Source organism: Balaenoptera borealis (assembly GCF_965194805.1).
Source record: "Balaenoptera borealis genome assembly, chromosome: 3".
Classification (NCBI taxonomy): domain Eukaryota; kingdom Metazoa; phylum Chordata; class Mammalia; order Artiodactyla; family Balaenopteridae; genus Balaenoptera; species Balaenoptera borealis.
Genome location: NC_138866.1, coordinates 155,215,613 through 155,229,423, shown reverse-complemented (window position 1 = coordinate 155,229,423; position 13,811 = coordinate 155,215,613). Strand labels below are relative to the sequence as shown.

General features: G+C 34.8%; 1 protein-coding gene across 22 annotated transcripts in view; it reads right to left on the bottom strand.

The window, feature by feature from the left end:
* ZMYND11 (zinc finger MYND-type containing 11) overlaps positions 1-13,811 on the bottom strand; it is a 128,154-nt gene that overhangs the window by 36,491 nt on the left and 77,852 nt on the right. For 12 of the 22 annotated variants that reach the window (XM_082386072.1, XM_082386066.1, XM_082386055.1 and 9 more), the window contains 3 exons: positions 11,867-12,026; positions 4,858-4,902; positions 2,022-2,183 (listed from right to left, as the gene is read on the bottom strand). In XM_082386072.1, the coding sequence (XP_082242198.1) occupies positions 2,022-2,183; positions 4,858-4,902; positions 11,867-12,026 (367 nt within the window). The remainder of the gene's footprint in view (positions 1-2,021; positions 2,184-4,857; positions 4,903-11,866; positions 12,027-13,811) is intronic. The other 10 variants (XM_082386056.1, XM_082386076.1, XM_082386057.1 and 7 more) reach the window with 3 other exon arrangements.

Below are 13,811 nucleotides of genomic sequence, written 5' to 3'. Positions count from 1 at the left end.
ACATAACAATTAAAAAAAATAGAACAGATCTAACATAGAAATAACTATCTCTTTGGAATTTTTAAAGCTCAAGCTAAAACTCACCATCCCCAACCCAGACACAGGCTTTTTGAGTCTAACGAAAGAGTAGCTCACAGTCTATGAAAGGAATATGTGAATCACAATTTTTTATTGACTCATAGCATCATTTCAGTAAGCATAATTATATCACAATGTGAAAATATCTAGCCTGACAAAGACAAAAAGAAAACCAAAGGAAAGAAGAGAAAGGCAGGATGGGATTGGCTAAGTTCTACTTTGGCTATCACATTTCTGTGTGAGCCAGCAACTCACTGAAATTTAAAATTTTTCATCTTATCAGTAAAGAGTAGAGCAAACACATTTAGAAAATGGAATCTGACTACTTGATAGTGAATTCTGACGGAGAAAGCATTACACATTTTCTTCAAAGGTTTAAGTGTTCAACTTCCATTCTTCATGTAAGGAATATAAAACATCTACCATAATGTTTAACCCAACCTCAAAAATCCCAGTGTTTTTGTTTAAATTCTTTACTATGAGAATATGAACTAAATATTAGATATTAAAAAGCTATGGCTATAAAGACACAGGTGTGTCCAGAATTGTATTTCCTAAGTCCCTGAGTCCCTATTATTTGATCAGTGACCACACCTCTTTTATATTTTCACTACATTAATGCTTTTGTTCTTCAGATCTCATTAATTCTTTACTTCCTCTAGTGTAAATTGTTACCAAAAACCAGGAGATATTTACTGGTAAAACACAAATCCATGAGAGTAAAATATGAGTATTAATGCAGTTTCCACATGACCAATAACACTGATTTCTTGTAGCCATTATAATTCCTGCAGACCTCAAAGAGGAGGTCTATACCTTGAGGCCTGATACTGATCTATTCAGACCTAGGGATTTATCACGACTTATCTAGCATTTAGGCATCTGATTACAAGTCATCATTACACATTTTTTAAAATGCGATCCCTATGGTCTCTTTTTTCCTGCCTACTGAATATGTACAGTAGTGCTGTTAAGAAGCACACCAAGGTAATACAAAGCCACAGACACTAAGGGAAGACTAGAATGATCACTGTACTTTGCTCATCGTGCTGGCAAATGGGCCAGGAAATTTTTAGCTGATACCAAAGAGGAGATAATTATAAAGACAAAACTTTTTTTGGACGAATAAATGAGTATTATAAAACATATTCACCAACAGGACTCATGAGTAATCTGGGCAATTTGCATGGTTCCAAGTAAGTATCTTAACAATTGTAAGTACAAAACAACAGAAGTTCCAATCAAATAATTCTTTACTGATCACCATCAATGCCATACATAATGTAGTGTTTAGGCATCTCACATCACTCATATACACACATACCACATCTGCAACCAACAAGCACAGCCATGTATACTTTTCAATGGGGAAATAATATGAATGAAAATAATTGTGGGAAGTACCTATTTTACCTACCAGACTATTTCATTTTGTAGAATTCTTTATATACAACTGTTCCATCCCTCCACCCTCCAAATAAAAGAAATAAACTAACCCATGATATGACAAAAAATAAAGGCAACATTACATGGATATAAAATGGGAAGTATATACAGAACGTTTCCAACAATGTGCCTTTTGCTACCTGTGTTTTCTGAGCAGCAGAGAGGACTGACTGAACAGACCTTGGTATGGGAGAGTGGTTCTTGATTCCTAAAGACTATCCATTAAAGAGTCACACAATCCAGAGGGAATTGTAAAGTAAGAGAAGAGAGTATATTTTTACATGATTGAAACTTTCTAAAATCCATACCCTGAATATGTGTCCTGTGATATTCATTTATGAGTGTTCTATGTTCATTAACCAACATTGCAATAGATAACCCCCACCCTCCAGTACTTTATCCATTAACCTGGCAAGACCACCTGGGATATCTTTGTGCAGCTATTATTAATGAATTCCACCCCTCTGACCAGCACATTAAAGCTCATAGGTACTCACCCTGCAAACTGGGCACTGCCAGTGACTACTGCTGTCTCTAAGCCTGTACTCATCAGACAAACACTTGGAATGATACACACGAAAACACAGGTCACATATCAACACCTCTCCAGGCAAATGGCATTCAAAACAATACCAGTCATGATTTTCTGTTTCCCAGTCCTACAAAAAATACAAAATAGTTTCGTATGACATTTTGTCAATATCTGCAATGACTAAGAACAAAATTGAAACTAAAGTCCATCAGAAGTTAGGCATTATAAACAATTTTAGACATTTACTGTGTTAAAACAAGAGGGAAAAAATACCTAGAAATTCGCTTCTTTAAATTTTTAATTCTCTCCTAAACATATTAATATTCAGAAATATCTTAAGGTGATCTGATAACAAAACCAGTCCAAAATGAAATAAGTCCAAAGCCAATCCCAGTTCTAACATTATCTTTCGTTTTTATATAGTCTATGGGATAATTTCTTCAGTAAATGGAATACCCCAAAGCAAGATCTATAACTTAGTATTTCAAATAAACAAACCTCTGTTTTGTTCTGATTTTTTAAAAATATACTAAGTACTTAGCATACTTTGGGAACAGAGAGAATAGTAATAAATGGTGATGCTCACTATTCTTATCTTCTCATCCATGGTATTGGATGCTTTATTGAAAATAACCATTAATCAGAATGTCCATGTTCTGATAGGTTGTCAAATTTTCAGGGTCTGTTGAATTTGGAAAAATAAATTGAAAATGTGAAACTAAAGGTTTAATCACATTCTCCAAAGGACATTACCACAAAAAAAAAACAAAAAAGGAAGCAGGCTTATTTTCTTATTGGGACTATTCCTGGAAATAAAAGACCATAACTGCAGGTATACAGGTTTCTTCAACATTTTCTTTTTTGTTACACTCTTTTTTTTGTACAGCCAGTACCATTTAAACACAAACAGGAGAATAGTGTAAGTTCCCTTAATTTGGAATTCATTCTTCATAAATATCACTCTTAGCTTTTATCAAAAAATACCCCTGTTAAGAGTGATGGATTAATTCTCAACCTTCTTTTGTAGATGTGGTAGTTGCATGAATAAGGGTTAAACCCACATTTAGTGTTTTCAAGGCCACTTCCCAATGGGAATCTTGAAATTTCAAACTTGGGTTCTGCCATCATTTGTCTTTTTATAAATCACTGTCTATTCTGCTTCTGGGAGAGAGCAGCTTTTTCATTCCCTCTTACATCAATAACTCCCCCAATAAATTGGCTTCGATAGAGCACTTGTCTAGTAAGCACTGACTCACTGGCACCTAAGGTTCAAATGTATTACTGCTTGACCATATGAGAAGGCTACGTCTCTCTCCTTCAAAAGGGAAGGGAGTTGCTACTGTTCTGAAATTCACACCTTCCAACCCACATTCAGAGTCATGGCTAAAGTACATTAGTAAGTTCTACAAAAATGTAAACTTTTTGGTTTGCTTTTTAGTAAGAAATTGGCGGTCTTTATCAACCAAAGTAATAAAGAAAAAAGCATGACCATTTTTAGTTATTTGCTACAGATGTATAAACTCTGGAGATTTACTATGGAGGAATAATTTCAGTCAGACTGCTTAAAAAATCGTAAGATACTGATTTGACAGAAAACCCTAATCTGTGCACAGTAGGAAAAAATCTCCCCCAAAAAGTCTGACCCAGTGATGCCACAGAGACACAGTAAGTTGTGGTTCCTGGCTGTACTAAAATAACAATCATTGGTGTACCCCTTTCACACAGCTCATAAGTAAGCTGCATTTTAGCTCTTTCAATGTTTGTATCAAAAATCATTGATGATCTAGGTTTCAATGGAGATAAGATTTTTTTTTTAATTAACTCTTCCCAAGTTTAAAACAAAGGATTTCAGAATATTTTCCTCATATCTGTTCAGAAACATCTTAAAGGATTTTCGTGGCTTATATATACTCATTATTAACAAAAGAAACTGCCATTCTTCATCATTTGAATTGTTTTACATTAATTCATCTTCCTGTGATTCTCAAAATGGTAGTTACTAGGTTAACTAAGAAAAGGAAGCAAGAGAACACAATTTTGGTGCATAGCTCCAGCCTCCCCATATCACCTCCTACCTTCGTCTATCCCTACCTTCTCCCATCCACCTATGAAACGAGGATGAAAACGGATCTTTCTTCAATGGGGTGTTTAATTCTAGACCTAGTTTTTCATAAAAATTATAGAAATGAAAGTGTAATACAAATGAAGTAAAAGTAGAGAAACATTTGGATATATGTTTATATAATGGCATACAACTAACTTATCTGATATAAAAGAAAGTATGAGCTGGGAATGTATGTGCTGTTCATTCTTTTAATCACTGCAATAGCTGTTTAGAATATACAAAACATGCAAAAGTCAAGTTCAAAAGTTACTACATTCTGAATCCAGGAAACATTCTTCTGAGGTATAAACGATATAAGCATGTTTATTATAGGTAGAGTTGCCTACGGTTTGTCTTTTAGTAAATAGAATTCATTTATACAGTGCTTTTGACTAATACTCAATAATGTATGCCAAAAAGCTAAGCTTGCATTTTCACTGGATTTCACCAGAAATCAGCAACTACTCTACATTCAGTCTGATCAACATCATAATATGTGAAATGCCACTTCAATACAAGAAAGTTTTTAAAAAGCAAACCTATGAGCACAAAATCCAAAACTAGAAGCAATGTAAAGATAGTATGGTTTTAATGAACAATTCTAGCAAGAGTTAACTAAGCTAGCCTAAAGAAAGAGAAATTTAATTTTTAAAAAAGCAGAATTAAAGTAAAATAACATAGTGCAAAATTAGTTCACCTTGTTTGGGGTTGCTGTCCTGGAGAAAGGCTGCATACTGTAGGCCTTTCAAAATAAAAACAAAATAATCTTGGTCTCTCTACTATAATTTTGCTCAATATCAGGCAATACACAGAGCTAAAGGGATTTTGTACATGGTCAAACTGTTTATTATTTGCTTTACGACATATTTCGCAGATGATATCAATTGATAATCTATCAATGTGCTAATCATTAATGAAAAGACAGTAGCATGCAAACTCAAGAATCATCACTAGTTTAAGAGGAAACTTTTACACTACCACAAAAGCTACAAAATGGACATCGAGAAAATCTATAGGAATTCATGTGCCATGAAACCTATAAAGATGTTAGAAAAACATTTTACTAACAAATTCAGTGTCATTATAAATTTGCACAAGATCATGAATGTATGTCTTATTGATCTGAAACTGGTTCAAGCTGGACTTTTCTTTAAAAATCAGGAGTGATGAATGTAAATGTGGTAAACTCGATAATTCACCACAGTGTGAAGTTTATACAGGCTGTCTTCAGAACCTAGTAGAAAACATTCTACCACCAAGAGGCTCTGTCACCATTTATAGCGTTCAGTTAAGACTCTGGAGCCAGACTGGCTCAAATTCCAGCTTATAGGGTTTTTGTAAGAATCAAACGAGCTACAATTCTCGTTAACTGTTAGCTGGTGTTATTAAGATGATCTATTTGCTATAGAGCACAAAACGGGAATTGACAAGTCACAAAATGATGTGACACTTTCAATTATACACGTGAATTTCTTCTTCAGGACCTTAAGTTCATTAAGACAGCTGACTCTGTAAGCAAGATGGAGCAAAAACACTGTTAACTTGACTTTAGAGAAAACACTGAAGCAAGAGGGCTCAGTGGGAGAACTGTGTCTGGACAGGGCCTCCCAAACTATCTACCCTCATATTCAAAAGAGAGTTCAGCTTTTAAATTAATCCCCTATTTCTACATAATGAGCAGATAAATCTTACATCATCAAATATGTGTTTCATGTGGTATTTTAACATAGATACAATGTAAAATTAATTAATTCTATACAATTCTAGGTTTAGTTTAATTCTGTTAATAAATTCAGTTCATCATTGAGAGGTAAGAATTTTATGGTTAAATATTTCCAGTAATTTTAAATATTATTTTTTAAATTAAAATATTAAAACATTGCTTAGTGAAATAAAATTTAGAAAGAGGGCAAAAAAAGACAGAACTCTCATACACACACACACAAGGTGAAAAGAGTATAACAGGATAGCGTGACCCAAAATATTCTATTGAATAAAGTGGAAATTCTTCACCAAAGCAAGAATAACGTCTAAGTACATTACAATTTGTTTTGCACATAGAACCATAGTATAACTGTTTTCTAATTAATAATCACCAATACTTCACTTACTACTTAATACTTTACTTACTTAGTAAATAAACAATTGTTTATATTTTTGTATCTGATGCAGGTAACGACCTTTGGAAGAAATGTGTAGTTCTGCACATAATTAACATAAATATAATAAAATATATTTCACATTAAAAAAATCAACAGAATCCAAGGGATATGAAGTTTTGGACTTAGGGTATTTAAAACATATGACTGATTAATTTATGACAACTATAATTATAACAAGAAAAATGCAAAGATGTAAACTTTTTAAAAAAAAATCTTACTTCACTGTGCTATATTTATGAAGTGGGCTAGGAAAGTCAATCTGTTTGCAGGCCTCTCAATGTTTTTTCAAGAACAAAGCAAGGGAACACTTATGGACAGGGCTGTTTAATGGTGTGATTTCTGAAGAGTAAGACATAAATCCAATCCTACCTCTTATACAAAAGATGTGAGCTTCTAGCCAAGTTTTAAGAGGTATATGAACCTTAGTTTCTTTTAGACTGATCCTTTTGAATCAGGAGAAGCAGATGAAGATGGAAAGAAGTGCCTATCTTGTCCCTCTGTAAACTAAAACTAAATCCACTTATCCCCAATATAACATGTTAATCTCTTCAAGAAACCACAAAATTTGTATTTTCATTAATGATGCTTCTTAAAAGGTATCAAACCTTAACTAAAGACCTACGTAAAAACTAGCATGAGGTCCTGCTTATCAGCAGAACAAACTGGATTATGTAAAAAGTACTGAAGCTGAAGCAGGGCTGACCAGCCAAGACCTGAGCTCATGTCTGCAGTTGCTCTCAAACCTGGTGGAAGGACTTTAACTGAAAATGTAAGCTGTGGTTCCTAAGCTGATACTTTATTTTTGGACTGGCATTAACCACGCAAGAAGAAATGAGACCATGAGTCCAGATCTGGCAGGTAAGTAAAGAGAGAAGTAGTCTCATAGCAAACATCACCTTTTTACACTTTTAAGTCATCCTCTACACTGGTGACCAAATTATTTAATGTCAGATAAAAAGTATCTGTCAAATTATAGGGGAGAATCATAGCTTTGTGCCAGGGACGATGAATCAAGTTGGGAGTCACCAAATAAATGTCAACTGCCTCAATATTAAAACACATGTTTGATATGTTTTATCTGCAAATGATCCATAACTCAAGGTCACCTGCCCTACTATACTTATACAGGCATACCTCGGAGATACTGCGGGTTCAGTTCCAGACCACCGCAATAAAGCTATTATTGCAAGAAGGTGAGTCACACAAATTTTTTTGGTTTCTCAGTGACATAAAAGTTGTGTTTACACTATACTGCAGTCTATTAAGTGTGCAATAACATTATGTCTTAAAAAACGTACAGACATTAATTTAAAAATACTTTATTGCTAAAAATGCTAACCATCATCTGACAACGCAGGGTTGCCACAAACCTTCAATTTGTAAAAAAGCACAATAAGCCAAATCACAATAAAACGAGGTATGCCTGTATTACATTAAATATTTTTATAAGACCTTCCTATCTTTAGTGGGTTAAGAGTTTAACTCATAAGAAATTAACTTGTATTTATTACAAAGGGAGCTAAATACCAAACTCAACTCAGCTGAGCAATGGTAAAATTCTGCCCAAGAAATATATTTCTCAAGTTGTTAGAATAGAGGACGTGAAATATCGTGATCGAATATGGATTGAATGTAGCCATCCATGTACATTAGTTTAGAGCAAGCGGATGAGGAAGCAATCTATGGAAACATATAGTCTTTCTTTAAAAAAAAAAAAAAATCAAAAGAAACAAGCCTTGATATAACACAACAGTTTCACACTGTGCCCAGGTCTACTGGCCTTTTACCAATATAATTTCAAAAGCTTTAAAAACGATCTCTAAAAGAATTATTCAGATCATGAGTGAATATTAATGACAGAAATCTGGAAATTAAAGATTACCATAGAAAACTTACAAGAGTGTTGCCCAGGTTCAGCAAGATTGTCGTTTTAAAAATTGGTTGGTACATATACTTTTACTTGTTTAATTTTGCTAATATTTAAGCTAACCATTTAAAATTGAGAGAGGCCTCATTTTTAATAATTATGTTTTTCATTCTACTATCTCAAATGGACATATTTAAAATATCACCATGAAGATGCTTGTCTACTGCTGAATTTTATCATAGTTTCTCCAAATAAATTATCACTTCAATAGAGATACAAATGGTGGTTAAGATCAGCATCTCAGAATGTCTAAAAATCATTCCATTCCTAGCAGAATCTCAGTACAATGGAGGCTACTCTTTGACTTACACAGGCTTCCTCTTAAACAGTTATATATAATTATATCCTGAAATAGTCTTAGAGTTAGGCTTTTATTACACGATAGCTGGGTTTAATAAAAATAATATTATTCAAGATATGCATATTTCTCAATTGCATCAAGTTTTTAAAAATAAGCATTGGAAAAAAGGTAGCGAGGCGGAATAAAAACATGACACAACAGACTCTTTGCTCAATGACGGCTGAGTGGCCTAAAGAAATGACACTCTTGCCTACCTTCTCTTTCTCAACATAATCGTGGCCATGAATACAAGAGGATTCCAGCCTCTTTGCTAATACAAGGTATCTCAAGGGATATAACCTGTGGGACTTATCAAGAGGAATCAACTTTTCCCCCACCTCTGAGCTATAGCTACTATTTTTAGAGGTTATACAAGGAAAAGAAGAAGAGCTTTACTACCATTTTTCAAATGACAGAACTTCCTGAGTAAAGAATCTTTGTAACTTTGAATAAAGGTTTAAAAATGAATAGCCAAAAACTCCTATCCCTTTCCTTCCCAAGGCCATATATACCTACTTGACTTTTTCCTCTCTTGATAATGAGTAGAAAGTGAACAAGATAAATAATAACGTACACCTTTCAATCTAAAGACTCAAGCTTTTAGAGGAATCATATCATATACAAAGTGGAGAAACTATAAAGGAGAGTCCCAGACTGAAACGCCAGCATGCAGGGCTGTCACTAGCCCACAAAGTACCTTTGTGCCAATTAGAAAGTTGACCCTTCCCTAAGACTGATTTTGTTAGAACAGGCCGCTTTACTGCCATATGCTAGAGATCTGCTGAATAAACATGCAAGTACCTGATGTCTGAGAAGTAGATGGCACTTCCTAAGCTGTGTGGTTCACAACCGGCCCCAATACACAGCAGCCTGCATGCACAGGCCACACAGTCCCTACAAACACACAGAGCTGGCCATTGTAAGATGACTGTGTTGTGCCAAGCGTGACCCATGTCAGTCACGTGTCCTTCTAGAGTATTCTTAGGGCATGAAAACTGTAGCACACAGACAGCCCCGGGGTCGCCAGGTGGTCCACCGGCCATAGCCATGAGATGCACATATAATTAGTTTCATCATTTTATAGCTGCGCCTTTAATATAGATCCATCATCCTAAGGGAAAATCTCGTAACAAATCTTGTGTTTGAGGTTACGGGTTAAAAGTAAAAAAAACCGTGATGGGAATTTTTGCTTGCTGTTTAGTAAGAAATTTGTGTGCTTTTGCTACACTATATATAGGCACTTCTTGTTTTAAACATACTTATTCACTGGTCAAAAACTTGCTTTGAGTACATAGTTATATGCTTTCTATAGATAATCTCATTTAATCCTCAAAACAATCAAATGAAAGCGATATTAATGTGTCCCTGTTACAGCTGAGGAATGAGGATCAGAGGTTAAGAAATTTCCTCAAGGTCACACAACTAAAAAAATATTTGAGATGGGATTGAAACCCCCATCAATTGTAACATATATGACCTTACCTCTTTCAACTACACTACGTTGCCTATGTATTTTTAATAGTTGCATATTTCATAAACTAGGTATAATTTTTATATACTTAGTTGTACTTAAATCATATATGCATACTTGGTATAAAAATGCTTGTGAATAAGAACCAACCAGAATTAATAAAATCTGTATACACTGTTTGATTTACATGTAAGATTTCATCTAGAAAAAAGAAAAAGGATGATGCTATAAAAATATATGCAGTAAGAACATGTAAAAATAAAAGTAGAATACAGAACCTAATGCAGCCATGAACATACAACTCATTAACTGCTTGTTGAATTAAACTGAACAAAAAAACCTCAACTTGAAGGGGAAAAAAAGCACATGGAAAAGGACAAATCTAAAAAGGAGAAGTAAAATCATTTTTATGAAAAAATGTACACATGATCCACAAACCAAAGTCCTGTGGATTAAGTTGCATTTACTATTGGTTAGTTACTATATAAATCTCAGAAATTATTGGGTTGGCCAAAAAGTTCGTTCGGGTTTTTCTGTAATGTGTTATGGAAAAATCTAAACAAACTTTTTGGCCAACCCAGTATCAATATACCCTTCTGTACTAAATCTGTGCATGGCTAAGTGTTTTGGGATTAGAAATTTTATATTATCTAGATTATTTTGAGTGTATAATAAGCTATCAGTTAACCATGGCCCTCCTTTAAATGTCTGCTGTAGATAGATTTATGTCACTTGACATTATTATTATTATTATGGCCTAGCACCCAAAGTTTCTTTATTGGCAAAAAGCTTTACTTTTCTGTAAGGTAAAGAAGAATTAGCTTACAGAAGAATTATGCTGGTATAAACATTTTCACCTAAGTTTTCAAGAACACTTCTAGTGCACAAATCAAGTGATACCAATGAAATTAAACATTTTTTTCTTCCATGTTTTCTGTTGGTGGAAAACGTGAATTTTCTTTCCAGAAACTTTCAAGGCACATAATAAATTGATAATAACAGTGTAAAAAACTAACAGCTTCTCTAAGTATATAACTGATAGCTGCCTCTGTGGACCAGCTCCCCACAGAAAACAGTGTTCTTTGTTTATTGCTCTCAGACCTGACAGGTGGGTGTCTGTGTGTTGGCTCAACTGCCTAGAGCCAGAAAGGGAAAGACAATGTTTTGGGGAAATGTTTCCACAAATAACCAATTTTAAGATTCTGTGTCATTTTTATAATTTTAGGTTTTAGAGAATTCATGATAAAACACTCTCAATGTATCTAATTACTAAATCTATTCCTTTCAGAACTAAAAAATTAATGTTTATTATATTTGAAAGCTTTCCTTTACAAAAACAGACTTTTCATGAAGGTATTAGAAAAATCAAAAGCAAATAAGGTAGGAAGACAGAAATATTACACATGAAACCAACCTTTACATTTAAAAAAATGTACTTCTATATGTGCCCCTAAGTAAAAAAGTATATATCCCTTTCAAATCTGTCTAGATGGCATCAACATTATCCTCATCGAAACATTTTTTACTAATATTTACTGAAGAAAATGCTTAGGGATACCATTAAATTGTGCGTACATTAAAAGGGCTTTCCTTTGTTTTATTTTTCAGATTCAAGGTAATCTAGACAGAAAAAGCAGGCTCCAAGTTTTCTCGTAAAGAATCAGGAAGGAAAGTATCCATCCTACCAATATAGGTCCTTAATGTTAATAAAAACTGTGGAAGTGAATATTACTAAACTTCTGAAAATAAATTTCTATGGGTTATATTTAAATAACGTTCCAGATTTATAAAATAAAAAAAACTTACAATCTCATCGCCTGGCAACCAATATCCTTCCTGTTCGATACCAGCTTTTGAACCTTTGCAGCCCACTGTTAGCGTTTCCACAATAAGACCATCTTTCACAGCCAAGCTCAGCTGACGAGTGGTCTCTTTTGGATGCATACCGTGGACTCGAGACATGTACCTGAATACAGAGGAAAAACAAATTTAAAATCCCTTAGTACTAAAAAATAAAAATGAATAAAAATAAGAAAATAGAGGTGATTTCTCTTTTATTGTGACATACTTAACAGAGCCCTGCAGAAAGAGAGAAAAGCCAGTCCTCAATACTTAACTCTTTCAATTATCACGATATTTTAAAACTTAAATCTACTTTGTATATTTAGAGGAATATTTGTTCAAAATAGTTCCAAACTAGCATATACAAATCATTTAACAGATTTTAGTCACACATCCCATTTAGTTCTAGCCTCTGTAGCAACTGTCACTAACCTCCACTCTACAGATTCTAAGTCTAGAATTTTATAATCTTCAAGATGTTAGAATATAAAGTACTTTTACTCAAAACTTAGGGAATGACACTAAAGAAAATAAAGGAATTACACGAGTGGTTGTCAACATATAAAGAAAACAAGAATGCATGCTGTGATCAATAAGGCAAAAATGTGATTTTCGATTAAATATATTTTGAACTAGATCACTAAAGAATACAAGCTCTCCCTGATTTATAGTTACATGGCATTTTTTAATTAAAAAATTTTATTTCAAACACACCCTATACCACAGAGAATAATACTGCAGATTCTCTTGTACTCAGCAATCATACTGAACACATGGCATATTTGCTTCATATCATTTTGTTTTTTAAGGAAATAAAATGTTACAGCTACAGTTGAATTTGTGCCATTTTCCATTCCCCTCCAATCAAACCCCAACACCCTCTACCAGTAAACTAGGATATCCCAACACAAAAACATACTATGAGACAAACCAGGCTGGCCTCAGTCTCTCCAGAGAAACATTCTGTGCTGGAAGACAGGGCAGAAGTGCCCAAGGGTCTGCAAGAAAATTAAGTACGACACAAGGATTCTGTATCCAGTTAATCTGTCATTTAAGTATCAAAGCAGTCAAAACAAATCATTTTCAAAATGCAAGGGCTTCCCTGGTGGCGCAGTGGTTAAGAATCCTCCTGCCAATGCAGGAGACACGGGTTCGAGCCCTGGTCCGGGAAGATCCCACATGCCGCGGAGCAACTAAGCTCGTGCGCCACAACTTCTGAGCCTGTGCTCTAGAGCCCACGAGCCACAACTACTGAGCCCGTGTGCCACAACTACTGAAGCCCATGGGCCCTAGAGCCCGTGCTCTGTAACAAGAGAAGCCACCACAATGAGAAGCCTGCGCACCACAACAAAGAGTAGCCCCTGCTCAACCGCAAGTAGAGAAAGCTCGTGCGCAGCAACAAAGGCCCAACACAGCCAAAAATAAACATAATTAATTAATTAATTTTAAAAACAAAAACGAAAAAACAAAATGCAAGAACTTGGGACATCCCTGGCAGTCCAGTGGTTAAGACTCCACACTTCCAATTTAGGGGTTGCGGGTTCGATCCCTGTTGGGGAAATAAGATCCCACATGCTGCTTGGCGCGGCCCAAAAATTAAAAAAAAAAAAGGAAGAACTCATCACTGAAGAAACTTCTAAACTCAGGGGATGAATTTCAAGCAAGACAAGGAGTATACCGTGGCAGAGGGACTGCAGAGCCTTCTGTGTCTACAGTTCGTGGAAGAGAACTGTTTTCTGTTTAGGAGATAAATAACTTTATATAGTGCTATTTTCTCTGCCAACGCAGTTAACTGGAGGATAAGAAGGAAGTGACGAGGGGAGTCGCAGCCCCACTGTAGTAGGAGAAGGGCAGGAGAAGACAAGGTGGAGTCAGTCCACACAGACTGATTTGTCAACTTTACTGTCAG